This window comes from Oncorhynchus gorbuscha, unplaced genomic scaffold (genome assembly GCF_021184085.1).
Source record: "Oncorhynchus gorbuscha isolate QuinsamMale2020 ecotype Even-year unplaced genomic scaffold, OgorEven_v1.0 Un_scaffold_1648, whole genome shotgun sequence".
NCBI lineage: Eukaryota > Metazoa > Chordata > Actinopteri > Salmoniformes > Salmonidae > Oncorhynchus > Oncorhynchus gorbuscha.
The window spans coordinates 52,501-66,754 of NW_025746367.1; the positions used below are offsets into that span (position 1 = coordinate 52,501).

Here is a 14,254-nt window from a genome sequence, read left to right on the forward strand (position 1 = left end):
GACAGGATGCCTGTCCCACTGCCCACGTCCAGAACTATCTTGTCCTTGAACATGTGCTTGTTGTGGTACATGGCATTCCTATAGGTCAGGGTCCGTACTTCATCCTTCAGCATCTCCTGTCCAACAGGGAACAAGATGGGAATGTTGATGGGATTGGGAATCTCACAGAGAGCTGAATCCTAACTTAAGTCGAATTTTCACTTAGGACATGGATTCAAACCTTATCGCAGAAGTATCGCGGAATATCCAGCCTTTAGTCATGCATTGGTGTCAATGGGAGACTAAGTGAATATTTGACTTAGGATTTCCAGAATGTGCAAGACTTTGTAACTCCGTGACAATGACTTTGTCCAGGAGTTTTACTTGGTCAGGTCATGGGGTCAGAAAAAACATGATACAGAGAGGACGTCAAGCTCAGAAAGACTTAACCCTATCAGTCCCGAGATCCCAGCAGAGATGGGCTTTTCATTCATCTGACTTTCAGTTATCTGCATGTCCAGCCCTCATATTCAGCCTCACAATGAAGTGTTTTACCATTTTATTTTCAGGACAACCAGGGCTACAAGCAGAACACAAAACGTCATTTGACTTAAACAGTTGCATTCATGGGTTTTATTGACAAATGTCCATTTAAAAACTAAGGTCTGTGAAAACATGTATATCTACCTAGTCAGTAACAACTGTTTGGACTTTGTGACAGCAACTATGTGAGCTTATTATAGTATTACAGACAGTATGTCCTGGGATTTCCTATCATCTTCTATGTAGAAGAACCCCTTACCTTCTAATCGCTCTTGTGTGGCTTGTGTGCTTCATAGAGCAAAGTAGTTTTTCATAGACAGCTTTAATAGTTTGCAGCTCAAACCATTCGGACTTGACAGACATTTTTGTATTAAAGCCCCGTCCCCAGACACCTTCGGAATCCACCCTTGTCTCAAAACGCCGCTGTAGTGCAGCCCCCATTAATCACACAGACAAATTGTGTCTATGGGTACAACCCAGAAGTCTGTAACCCAAACACACCAAGTTAAAAGGGCTGAGATGTCCAAAACGCCCTGGCAATACGGTGGGACTCATTGGGTTAATATCAGGCTAAGAGAGATTCAACAGAGTGTGGAAAATGTGTATATAAATGTCCTCATACAGGATGTAATGAATATGCTGCACTGAACAATTCAGAAGTGGGAGGTACAGGACATGTGTGTGTCCCAAATGTCACCATACTGTATAGCGTACTACTTTCCACCAGATCCCTATGGGTCCTGGTTGAAAGAAGTGCCCTACATAGTGAATATGGAGCCATTAGGGACGCAGTGCATGTCCTCTTAAACATGTAGAAATGACAGCTTCTGGATTTCTATTCATAGAAAACGATCATAGTGACAGAGGCAGTATTTAGGCCGCATCACTGGCACAGGCTCTTTAAATAGAGGTAGGTCTATAACGAAACCCTGCTGGGATTATCTGATACCCATCTATCTGCACACACACTCACACATTTTATCGGGGGCAGTTCTGTTCTTGGGTCTGCTTGGCATTCAGACTGTAACCTGACCCACATGCTAAATAAGGACCTCGATAGAAACACCTTTTTTGGTTGTTCCCATTCTCTTTTAGGATACCTAGAGCATTTGGGGTATGAGTCTGACACTTCAATAGATCACTATCTGGGGTATGAGTCTGACACTTCAATAGATCACTATCTGGGTTATGAGTCTGACACTTCAATAGATCACTATCTGGGGTATGAGTCTGACTTCAATAGATCACTATCTGGGGTATGAGTCTGACACTTCAATAGATCACTATCTGGGGTATGAGTCTGACACTTCAATAGATCACCTATGGGGTATGAGTCTGACACTTCAATAGATCACTATCTGGGGTATGAGTCTGACACTTCAATAGATCACTATCTGGGGTATGAGTCTGACACTTCAATAGATCACTATCTGGGGTATGAGTCTGACACTTCAATAGATCACCTATGGGGTATGAGTCTGACACTTCAATAGATCACCTCTGGGGTATGAGTCTGACACTTCAATAGATCACTATCTGGGGTATGAGTCTGACACTTCAATAGATCACCTATGGGGTATGAGTCTGACACTTCAATAGATCACCTCTGGGGTATGAGTCTGACACTTCAATAGATCACTATCTGTGGTATGAGTCTGACACTTCAATAGATCACTATCAGGGGTATGAGTCTGACACTTCAATAGATCATCTCTGGGGTATGAGTCTGACACTTCAATAGATCATCTCTGGGGTATGAGTCTGACACTTCAATAGATCACTATCTGTGGTATGAGTCTGACACTTCAATAGATCACTATCAGGGGTATGAGTCTGACACTTCAATAGATCATCTCTGGGGTATGAGTCTGACACTTCAATAGATCATCTCTGGGTTATGAGTCTGACACTTCAATAGATCACCTCTGGGGTATGAGTCTGACACTTCAATCGATCACCTCTGGGGTATGGGTCTGACACTTCAATAGATCATCTCTGGGGTATGAGTCTGACACTTCAATAGATCACTATCAGGGGTATGAGTCTGACACTTCAATAGATCATCTCTGGGGTATGAGTCTGACACTTCAATAGATCACTATCAGGGGTATGAGTCTGACACTTCAATAGATCATCTCTGGGGTATGAGTCTGACACTTCAATAGATCACTATCTGGGTTATGAGTCTGACACTTCAATAGATCATCTCTGGGGTATGAGTCTGACACTTCAATAGATCACTATCTGGGTTATGAGTCTGACACTTCAATAGATCACCTCTGGGGTATGAGCCTGACACTTCAATAGATCACGATCTGGGGTATGAGTCTGACACGTCAATAGATCACCTGTGGGGTATGAGTCTGACACTTCAATAGATCACTATCTGTGGTATGAGTCTGACACTTCAATAGATCACCTCTGGGGTATGAGTCTGACACTTCAATCGATCACCTCTGGGGTATGGGTCTGACACTTCAATAGATCATCTCTGGGGTATGAGTCTGACACTTCAATAGATCACTATCTGGGTTATGAGTCTGACACTTCAATAGATCACCTCTGGGGTATGAGTCTGACACTTCAATAGATCACCTCTGGGGTATGAGTCTGACACTTCAATAGATCATCTCTGGGGTATGAGTCTGACACTTCAATCGATCACCTCTGGGGTATGGGTCTGACACTTCAATAGATCATCTCTGTGGTATGAGTCTGACACTTCAATAGATCACTATCAGGGGTATGAGTCTGACACTTCAATACATCATCTCTGGGGTATGAGTCTGACACTTCAATAGATCACTATCTGGGTTATGAGTCTGACACTTCAATAGATCACCTCTGGGGTATGAGTCTGACACTTCAATAGATCACCTCTGGGGTATGAGTCTGACACTTCAATAGATCATCTCTGGGGTATGAGTCTGACACTTCAATAGATCACTATCTGTGGTATGAGTCTGACACTTCAATAGATCACTATCTGGGGTATGAGTCTGACACTTCAATAGATCATCTCTGGGGTATGAGTCTGACACTTCAATAGATCACTATCTGGGTTATGAGTCTGACACTTCAATAGATCACCTCTGGGGTATGAGTCTGACACTTCAATAGATCATCTCTGGGGTATGAGTCTGACACTTCAATAGATCACTATCTGTGGTATGAGTCTGACACTTCAATAGATCACTATCTGGGGTATGAGTCTGACACTTCAATAGATCATCTCTGGGGTATGAGTCTGACACTTCAATAGATCACTATCTGTGGTATGAGTCTGAATCTTCAATAGATCATCTCTGGGGTATGAGTCTGACACTTCAATAGATCATCTCTGGGGTATGAGTCTGACACTTCAATAGATCACCTCTGGGGTATGAGTCTGAAACTTCAATAGAACATCTTTGCGTTATGAGTCTGACACTTCAATAGATCACTATCTGGGTTATGAGTCTGACACTTCAATAGATCATCTCTGGTGTATGAGTCTGACACTTCAATAGATCACTATCTGGGTTATGAGTCTGACACTTCAATGCCCCGCCCTCTTTCCTTTACATGCCAGGTACCAGAATGTAAACCAGTCAGTCCATTAGTCAGCTGCTTAGTTGTTCAGTCAGTCCGTCTGTACGGTCTCCTAACTACAGTGCCTCCAGAAAATATTCACATCACTTGACTTTTTCCACATTCTGTTCTGTTACAGCCTTTTCTTGGTCACTGGCCCACGCACAATAGCGTATAATGTCAACGTGGAATTACATGTTTAGAATTTTGTACAAATGAATAACAAATTAAAAGTTGAAATGTCTTGAGCAATAAGTATTCAACCACTTTGTTATGGAAAGCCTAAGTTCAGGAGTACAAATTTGCTTAACAAGTCACATAATAATGTACATATTAATTGCATGGTGTAACGTTTGTCGTTGGGAGAAAGAGAGGAGGACCAAGGTGCAGCGTGGTAAGTATTCATTATGCCTTTTAATGAAAATTGAATACTCGAACAAAACGACAAAACACAATAAACAAAACAGTCCTGAACGGTGAAATAAATCACGGAACAGAAAAGAATCACCCAAAACTCAAAAGTGAAACCAGGCTACCTAAGTATGGTTCTCAATCAGGGACAATGATTGACAGCTGCCACTGATTGAGAACTATACCAGGCCAAACACAGAAATCCCAAATGATAGAAAAAGGAACATAGACTGCCCACCCCAACTCACACCTTGACCATACTAAAACAAAGACAAAATAAAGGAACTAAGGTCAGAACGTGACACATGGACTCTGTGTGCAATAATAGTGTTTAACACGATGATTTTTGAACGACTACCTCATCTCTGAACCCCACACATACAATTATCTGTAAGATCCCTCAGTCGAGCAGTGAATTTCAAACACAGATTGAACCACAAAGACCAGGGATGTTTTCCAATGCCTCCCAAAGAAGGGCACCTATTGGTTTGGTGAAGAAGGGCACCTTTGAGCACGGTGAAGTTATTAATTATGCTTTGGATGGTGTATCAATACACCCAGTCACTACAAAGATACAGGCGTCCTTCCCTAACTCAGTTGCCAGAGAGGAAGGAAAATGCTCAGGGATTTCACCATGAGGCCAATAGTGACTTTAAAACAGTTACAGAGTTTAATGGATGTTATAGGAGAAAAGTGAGGATGACTCAACAACATTATTGTTACTCTACAATACTAACCTAAATGACAGAGTGAAAAGAAGGAAACCTGTACACAATAAAAAAATTCCGAAACATGAATCCTGTTCGAATAAGGCACTAAAGTAAAACTGCAAAAAAATGTGTCAAAGAAATTAACTTTATGTTTTGAATACAAAGTGTAATGTTTGGGGCAAATCCATCACTAAGTACCACTCTTCATATTTTTAAGCATGTTGGTGGCTGCATCATGTTATAGGTATGCTTGTCATTGGCAAGGAAGAAGAGGAAAACATGTTCAGTCTGCTTTCCAACAGACAATGGGAGACAAATTCACCTTTCAGCAGGAAAATAACCTAAAACACAAGGCCAAATCTACACTGGAGTTGCTTACCAAGACGACATTGAATGTTCCTGAGTAGCCTAGTTACAGTTTTGACTTACATCGGCTTGAAAATCTATGGCAAAACTTGAAAATGGCTGTCTAGCAATGATCAACATCCAATTTGACAGAGCTTGAAGAATTATTTTAAGAATAATGTGCAAATATTGTACAATTCAAGTGTGCAAAGCTCTTAGAGACTTGCCCAGAATGACTCACAGCTGTCATCACTGACAAAAGTGATTCTAACATGTACTGACTTAGGGGGTTGTATACGTATCTAATCAAGATATATTAGTATTTTTTTTTTTTGTATAATTATTATTGTATAATAGTATAATTATTATTATTATTATTATTTTATTTTTTTAAATGAACATTACAGAGTATGTGGATTGTTGACAACAAAAACTAAAATGTAATCCATTTTAACCCCACTTTGTAACACAACAAAATTTGGAAAAAGTAAAAGGTTGTGAATACTTTCTGAAGGAACTATATCTACCTCATGGATGAGTATCCTACCTACCTACCTACCTCATGGATGAGTATCCTACCTACCTATCTACCTCATGGATGAGTATCCTACCTACCTACCTACCTACCTCATGGATGAGTATCCTACCTACCTACCTACCTCATGGATGAGTATCCTACCTACCTACCTACCTCATGGATGAGTATCCTACCTACCTATCTACCTCATGGATGAGTATCCTACCTACCTACCTACCTCATGGATGAGTATCCTACCTACCTATCTACCTCATGGATGAGTATCCTACCTACCTACCTACCTCATGGATGAGTATCCTACCTACCTATCTACCTCATGGATGAGTATCCTACCTACCTACCTACCTCATGGATGAGTATCCTACCTACCTATCTACCTCATGGATGAGTATCCTACCTACCTACCTACCTCATGGATGAGTATCCTACCTACCTACCTACCTCATGGATGAGTATCCTACCTACCTATCTACCTCATGGATGAGTATCCTACCTACCTACCTACCTCATGGATGAGTATCCTACCTACCTATCTACCTCATGGATGAGTATCCTACCTACCTATCTACCTCATGGATGAGTATCCTACCTACCTATCTACCTCATGGATGAGTATCCTACCTATCTACCTCATGGATGAGTATCCTACCTACCTACCTACCTACCTACCTACCTACCTACCTACCTACCTACCTACCTACCTACCTACCTACCTACCTACCTACCTACCTATCTACCTCATGGATGAGTATCCTACCTACCTACCTCATGGATGAGTATCCTACCTACCTACCTCATGGATGAGTATCCTACCTACCTATCTACCTATCTACCTCATGGATGAGTATCCTACCTACCTATCTACCTCATGGATGAGTATCCTACCTACCTATCTACCTATCTACCTCATGGATGAGTATCCTACCTACCTATCTACCTATCTACCTCATGGATGAGTATCCTACCTACCTATCTACCTCATGGATGAGTATCCTACCTACCTATCTACCTATCTACCTCATGGATGAGTATCCTACCTACCTATCTACCTCATGGATGAGTATCCTACCTACCTACCTACCTCATGGATGAGTATCCTACCTACCTATCTACCTATCTACCTCATGGATGAGTATCCTACCTACCTATCTACCTCATGGATGAGTATCCTACCTACCTACCTACCTCATGGATGAGTATCCTACCTACCTACCTACCTCATGGATGAGTATCCTACCTACCTACCTACCTACCTACCTACCTACCTCATGGATGAGTATCCTACCTACCTATCTACCTATCTACCTCATGGATGAGTATCCTACCTACCTATCTACCTCATGGATGAGTATCCTACCTACCTACCTACCTCATGGATGAGTATCCTACCTACCTACCTACCTCATGGATGAGTATCCTACCTACCTACCTACCTACCTACCTCATGGATGAGTATCCTACCTACCTACCTACCTCATGGATGAGTATCCTACCTACCTAGCAACCTACCTCATGGATGAGTATCCTACCTACCTACCTACCTATCTACCTCATGGATGAGTATCCTACCTACCTACCTACCTCATGGATGAGTATCCTACCTACCTATCTACCTCATGGATGAGTATCCTACCTACCTACCTACCTACCTCATGGATGAGTATCCTACCTACCTATCTACCTCATGGATGAGTATCCTACCTACCTACCTACCTCATGGATGAGTATCCTACCTACCTACCTACCTCATGGATGAGTATCCTACCTACCTATCTACCTCATGGATGAGTATCCTACCTACCTACCTACCTCATGGATGAGTATCCTACCTACCTATCTACCTCATGGATGAGTATCCTACCTACCTATCTACCTCATGGATGAGTATCCTACATACCTATCTACCTCATGGATGAGTATCCTACCTATCTACCTCATGGATGAGTATCCTACCTACCTACCTACCTACCTACCTACCTACCTACCTATCTACCTCATGGATGAGTATCCTACCTACCTACCTCATGGATGAGTATCCTACCTACCTACCTCATGGATGAGTATCCTACCTACCTATCTACCTATCTACCTCATGGATGAGTATCCTACCTACCTATCTACCTATCTACCTCATGGATGAGTATCCTACCTACCTATCTACCTCATGGATGAGTATCCTACCTACCTATCTACCTATCTACCTCATGGATGAGTATCCTACCTACCTATCTACCTATCTACCTCATGGATGAGTATCCTACCTACCTATCTACCTCATGGATGAGTATCCTACCTACCTATCTACCTATCTACCTCATGGATGAGTATCCTACCTACCTATCTACCTCATGGATGAGTATCCTACCTACCTACCTACCTCATGGATGAGTATCCTACCTACCTATCTACCTATCTACCTCATGGATGAGTATCCTACCTACCTATCTACCTCATGGATGAGTATCCTACCTACCTACCTACCTCATGGATGAGTATCCTACCTACCTACCTACCTCATGGATGAGTATCCTACCTACCTACCTACCTACCTACCTACCTACCTACCTACCTACCTCATGGATGAGTATCCTACCTACCTATCTACCTATCTACCTCATGGATGAGTATCCTACCTACCTATCTACCTCATGGATGAGTATCCTACCTACCTACCTACCTCATGGATGAGTATCCTACCTACCTACCTACCTCATGGATGAGTATCCTACCTACCTACCTACCTACCTACCTCATGGATGAGTATCCTACCTACCTACCTACCTCATGGATGAGTATCCTACCTACCTACCAACCTACCTCATGGATGAGTATCCTACCTACCTACCTACCTATCTACCTCATGGATGAGTATCCTACCTACCTATCTACCTATCTACCTCATGGATGAGTATCCTACCTACCTATCTACCTATCTACCTCATGGATGAGTATCCTACCTACCTATCTACCTCATGGATGAGTATCCTACCTACCTACCTACCTCATGGATGAGTATCCTACCTACCTACCTACCTCATGGATGAGTATCCTACCTACCTACCTACCTACCTACCTACCTACCTCATGGATGAGTATCCTACCTACCTACCTACCTCATGGATGAGTATCCTACCTACCTACCTCATGGATGAGTATCCTACCTACCTACCTCATGGATGAGTATCCTACCTACCTACCTCATGGATGAGTATCCTACCTACCTACCTCATGGATGAGTATCCTACCTACCTACCTACCTACCTACCTACCTACCTCATGGATGAGTATCCTACCTACCTACCTCATGGATGAGTATCCTACCTACCTACCTCATGGATGAGTATCCTACCTACCTATCTACCTCATGGATGAGTATCCTACCTACCTACCTACCTCATGGATGAGTATCCTACCTATCTACCTCATGGATGAGTATCCTACCTACCTACCTCATGGATGAGTATCCTACCTACCTACCTCATGGATGAGTATCCTACCTACCTACCTCATGGATGAGTATCCTACCTACCTACCTACCTACCTCATGGATGAGTATCCTACCTACCTACCTCATGGATGAGTATCCTACCTACCTACCTCATGGATGAGTATCCTACCTACCTACCTCATGGATGAGTATCCTACCTACCTACCTACCTACCTACCTCATGGATGAGTATCCTACCTACCTACCTCATGGATGAGTATCCTACCTACCTACCTACCTCATGGATGAGTATCCTACCTACCTACCTCATGGATGAGTATCCTACCTACCTACCTCATGGATGAGTATCCTACCTACCTACCTCATGGATGAGTATCCTACCTACCTACCCCATGGATGAGTATCCTACCTACCTACCTCATGGATGAGTATCCTACCTACCTACCTCATGGATGAGTATCCTACCTACCTACCTACCTCATGGATGAGTATCCTACCTACCTACCTACCTACCTACCTCATGGATGAGTATCCTACCTACCTACCTACCTCATGGATGAGTATCCTACCTACCTACCTACCTCATGGATGAGTATCCTACCTACCTACCTCATGGATGAGTATCCTACCTACCTACCTCATGGATGAGTATCCTACCTACCTACCTACCTACCTCATGGATGAGTATCCTACCTACCTACCTACCTACCTCATGGATGAGTATCCTACCTACCTACCTACCTACCTCATGGATGAGTATCCTACCTACCTACCTACCTCATGGATGAGTATCCTACCTACCTACCTACCTACCTCATGGATGAGTATCCTACCTACCTACCTCATGGATGAGTATCCTATCTACCTCATGTTTGAGTATCCTACCTACCTACCTACCTACCTCATGGATGAGTATCCTACCTACCTCATGGATGAGTATCCTACCTACCTCATGGATGAGTATCCTACCTACCTCATGGATGATTATCCTACCTACCTACCTCATGGATGAGTATCCTACCTACTTCATGGATGAGTATCCCACCTACCTACCTCATGGATGAGCTCCTACCTACCTCATGGATGAGTATCCTACCTACCTACCTCATGGATGAGTATCCTACCTACCTCATGGATGAGTATCCTACCTACCTCATGGATGAGTATCCTACCTACCTACCTACCTCATGGATGAGTATCCTACCTACCTCATGGATGAGTATCCTACCTACCTACCTCATGGATGAGTATCCTACCTACCTACCTCATGGGTGAGTATCCTACCTACCTACCTCATGGGTGAGCATCCTACCTACCTACCTTGTGGATGAGTATCCTACCTACCTACCTCGTGGATGAGTCTCCTACTACCTACCTCATGGATGAGTATTCTACCTACCTCGTGGATGAGTCTCCTACCTACATCATGGATGAGTATCCTACCTACCTACCTACCTCATGGATGAGTATCCTACCTACCTACCTACCTACCTACTTACCTCATGGATGAGTCTCCTACCTAACTCATGGATGAGTATCCTACCTACCTACCTATCTGATGGATGAGTCTCCTACCTACCTACCTACCTCATGGGTGAGTCTCCTACCTACCTCATGTATGAGTCCCTTACCTACCTATCTGATGGATGAGTATCCTACCCATCTACCCACTTCATGTATGAATCCCCTACCTACCTCATGAATGCCAAAGTGGGCGTAGGAGTCAAAGTAGTAGTCCTGTGATGTCATTTCCTCCGGGTTGAGCAGCTTTGCAATCTTGCCGCGCCCGGGGCAGGTGGGAAGGGCCGCTACATGGGGCGTATGTGGAGGGTGTGGCACATGGTGGACAATTGGCACAGGTTTGGGCAAGGAGGCAGGCTGAAAGGACTGCGACTGGGGGGTAGTGATGGTACACTGCCGCTAAGAGAGAGGAGGGGGTGAGGAGGGGGTGAGAGAAATAGGGAATATGAAGATAGAGAGGAGGGTAGGGATAGAGCAAATGAAGAGACAGAAATAAAGATGGACAATGTGGGGAGGAAAGAGAGATGGGAGAGTGAGAGATGAAAAGGGAGGGAGGGAGGGAGGGAGGGAGGGAGGGAGGGAGGGAGGGAGGGAGGAGGGAGGGAGGGAGGGAGGGAGGGAGGGAGGGAGGGAGGGAGGGAGGAGGGAGGGAGGGAGAATTAGGGACAGACAAAAGTGAGTGTAGGTGTATTTGAAGAGAGGGCACTTGAACATTATCAGAGAAGAGCAACAGGACTGGATCTGTTTGCAGTAACAAATCGCTTTCAATACAGTGCACTTTGATTCAAAACCATTTGTTATAGCATTACATTGCTAAATGTGCTATTTGTAAACACAGTGAAACACTTAGAATGCATTAGAGGTCACTTGGTAGGCTAGATTACATAATGTTACGTACGCATCTACCCGTTTTCAGAGCAGCAGGAGTCCATGCGACAGATTGTGCAGAATGGATAGTGAAATCAGCACCAAGGACAGCGCACACGCTAACCACTACAGATCATTTCTACATTGCATTTCTTTGCAAATGTAATATTTTAACGGGATATATGCCATAACAATTTACAAAAACAACTAAACGTTGCATGTGTCTGCATTGCTTTTTACAGACACCAGTAGTCGATACAATATCGATTACTTCAAAACTGACAAAGACACTAAAATATTAATAAACAGAACCATCAGTAATTGATTATTATCAATTATAGCAATATAACGAAAGATTTTGACCAGCATATGTCACTCCTTGGATCATTTACCAGCGAACTGACATACCTCAGAATTGTCCGGCTCCGCCATTTTTCTCCGTAGGAGCAGGCAACGCGAGTGCCTCAGTCCCATATGAGCCAACGAGATTTCTTCAACCCAGGGAGGGAAAAATCTTGTATAAAATAAACTTAGTAGCTCTCTTTCGATAAGCTAGATTTATTTTCTCTAGATTGACATAAATGATGCAAACGTTTAATATCGAAAATAGTTCATATTTTAGGCTAAATTCCAACTTATTGTTAGCCCCCTAAAAAGTTATCATTCTCTTCTAAAACATTTGTTTCACATCGATAAAAACGACAGGTATCCATTTTGTAAAAGTTACAGGTGGTTCCTATAGAGGCACTTGGGCATCAAATGCACCAGCACCCCGAAATAACCTTCCTCTCTCCTCTTGCGCACTGCAACATATGTCTATGATGCAAGCAAACTATACCAAGGTGCCTGTAGTCCACGTTAGGAAAATACATCCTCATACTCGGCTTCTCCTCAACAGTTGTTTTCCAGGTCTATCAACGTAAGTCACAAGTGGTTGGCTTGAAATCGCCCCATCAGTGATATTTCTATTCGGAGAAGGATGCGCTGTCCTCCGTTTGACTTGGCTACGTTCCCATTTATGGCAAAAGTTGAACGTGAGTTTTGAGTTGGAGCTGTTCATTACGGTTATACGGGCAGTCAGGCACCCGTTTTTCCAATAACCGGCTCGTGATCAGAAGTTATAAATCGATGCCTCTCTTCACCTTCACAACAGATTTTCCGGCAGAATATAGAGAGATGCTGTATATAGCGGACCAATTGCCGTACTTCTCGACTTTCGCAGGATTCCCCACCGTGCAGAGCAATTATTATGAGCACGAAAGTGTCTGTACCTTTGCAGCATACGTTTCCCCCAAACTGCATCTAACCTACTTTATATGAGCCACGACCTTGAAGGCATGTTCTAGCTAGCCTACTTTCGTCATTAACACAAGAAAGACATTCAATCATTTGGGGCAAAATGGATCGAAACTGTGCGTACTTTTCCTAAATGATACGAATGACTCTTGACACTCTCCCAGGCGGGCCATTCGATCTTAAATGTGAACATTTGTGAATGATCTAATTTGCAGATTCATTACAAAGTTGGAAATCTAATCGCCTACAGGTGTTTAGTTTATTTCCCCAAAGTGTCATTATGCGTAATGAGCACTTGGATCGCGATACAATAATTGCGGCTTTTAAGGTTGCACTGCAATTTAAAAATCTAAAATCTCTATGATTGATGGGCTACACATACCGTAATAAGTATCATCCGTTATCATATGTTCAGCATCACACTGACCAGACCTAAGAATCAGAAAACGTTGTTGCAATGCAACAGTGTTACTACTTCTCTATGTGTTTTACAAAACATCATCCATATATTTTTTATATCTTATTAATATCTTATATATTCATAGAATAATAAAATAGAAATAAGTCAAGTCCATTCATTTAATGGCGCATATTTGCACAAACAGCCTTGTATTTCAACACTAAACTGTGATACTTGCAGACACATTGTATATTATCCGAAAAACACCATATGACTAAGTGTCTTTCGACTAAAGCGAAATCTTGTTCTGGAGCAGATGCCTCGAGCCTGTTCCTGATTATAGATTGAGGAGGTGTGAGTTTATTGTTAGGCAGCTATAGCAGCTTCCCCCACATCACCACTGCCTGCCTGCCTGCCTCCCACTTCCCTGCTTGTGTAATGCCTCAACAGTGGCAGCTGCTGAAGGAAACTGGGGAGCCATGCTTCCATTCACAGATGCTGAGAATGGTAATATAAAAGTGCGCAAACAGACAGACGGACGGACGGACGGACGGACGGACGGACGGACGGACGGACGGACGGACGGACGGACGGACGGACGGACGGACGGACGGACAGACAGACAG

General features: G+C 43.2%; 1 protein-coding gene across 2 annotated transcripts in view; it reads right to left on the bottom strand.

Moving 5' to 3' along the window:
* The window catches only part of LOC124023587 (protein arginine N-methyltransferase 8-B-like), a 27,770-nt gene extending 14,590 nt beyond the window's left edge, over positions 1-13,180 (bottom strand). The window contains exons 1-3 of one of the 2 annotated variants that reach the window (XM_046337967.1): positions 12,341-13,180; positions 11,240-11,464; positions 1-116 (exon numbers count right to left, since the gene is read on the bottom strand). The exon at positions 1-116 is cut by the window's left edge and continues 40 nt beyond it. In XM_046337967.1, the coding sequence (XP_046193923.1) occupies positions 1-116; positions 11,240-11,464; positions 12,341-12,406 (407 nt within the window). In that variant the 5' untranslated portion in view covers positions 12,407-13,180. The remainder of the gene's footprint in view (positions 117-11,239; positions 11,465-12,340) is intronic. The other variant, XM_046337965.1, reaches the window with a different exon arrangement.
* Between the last annotated feature and the right edge of the window lie 1,074 nt (positions 13,181-14,254).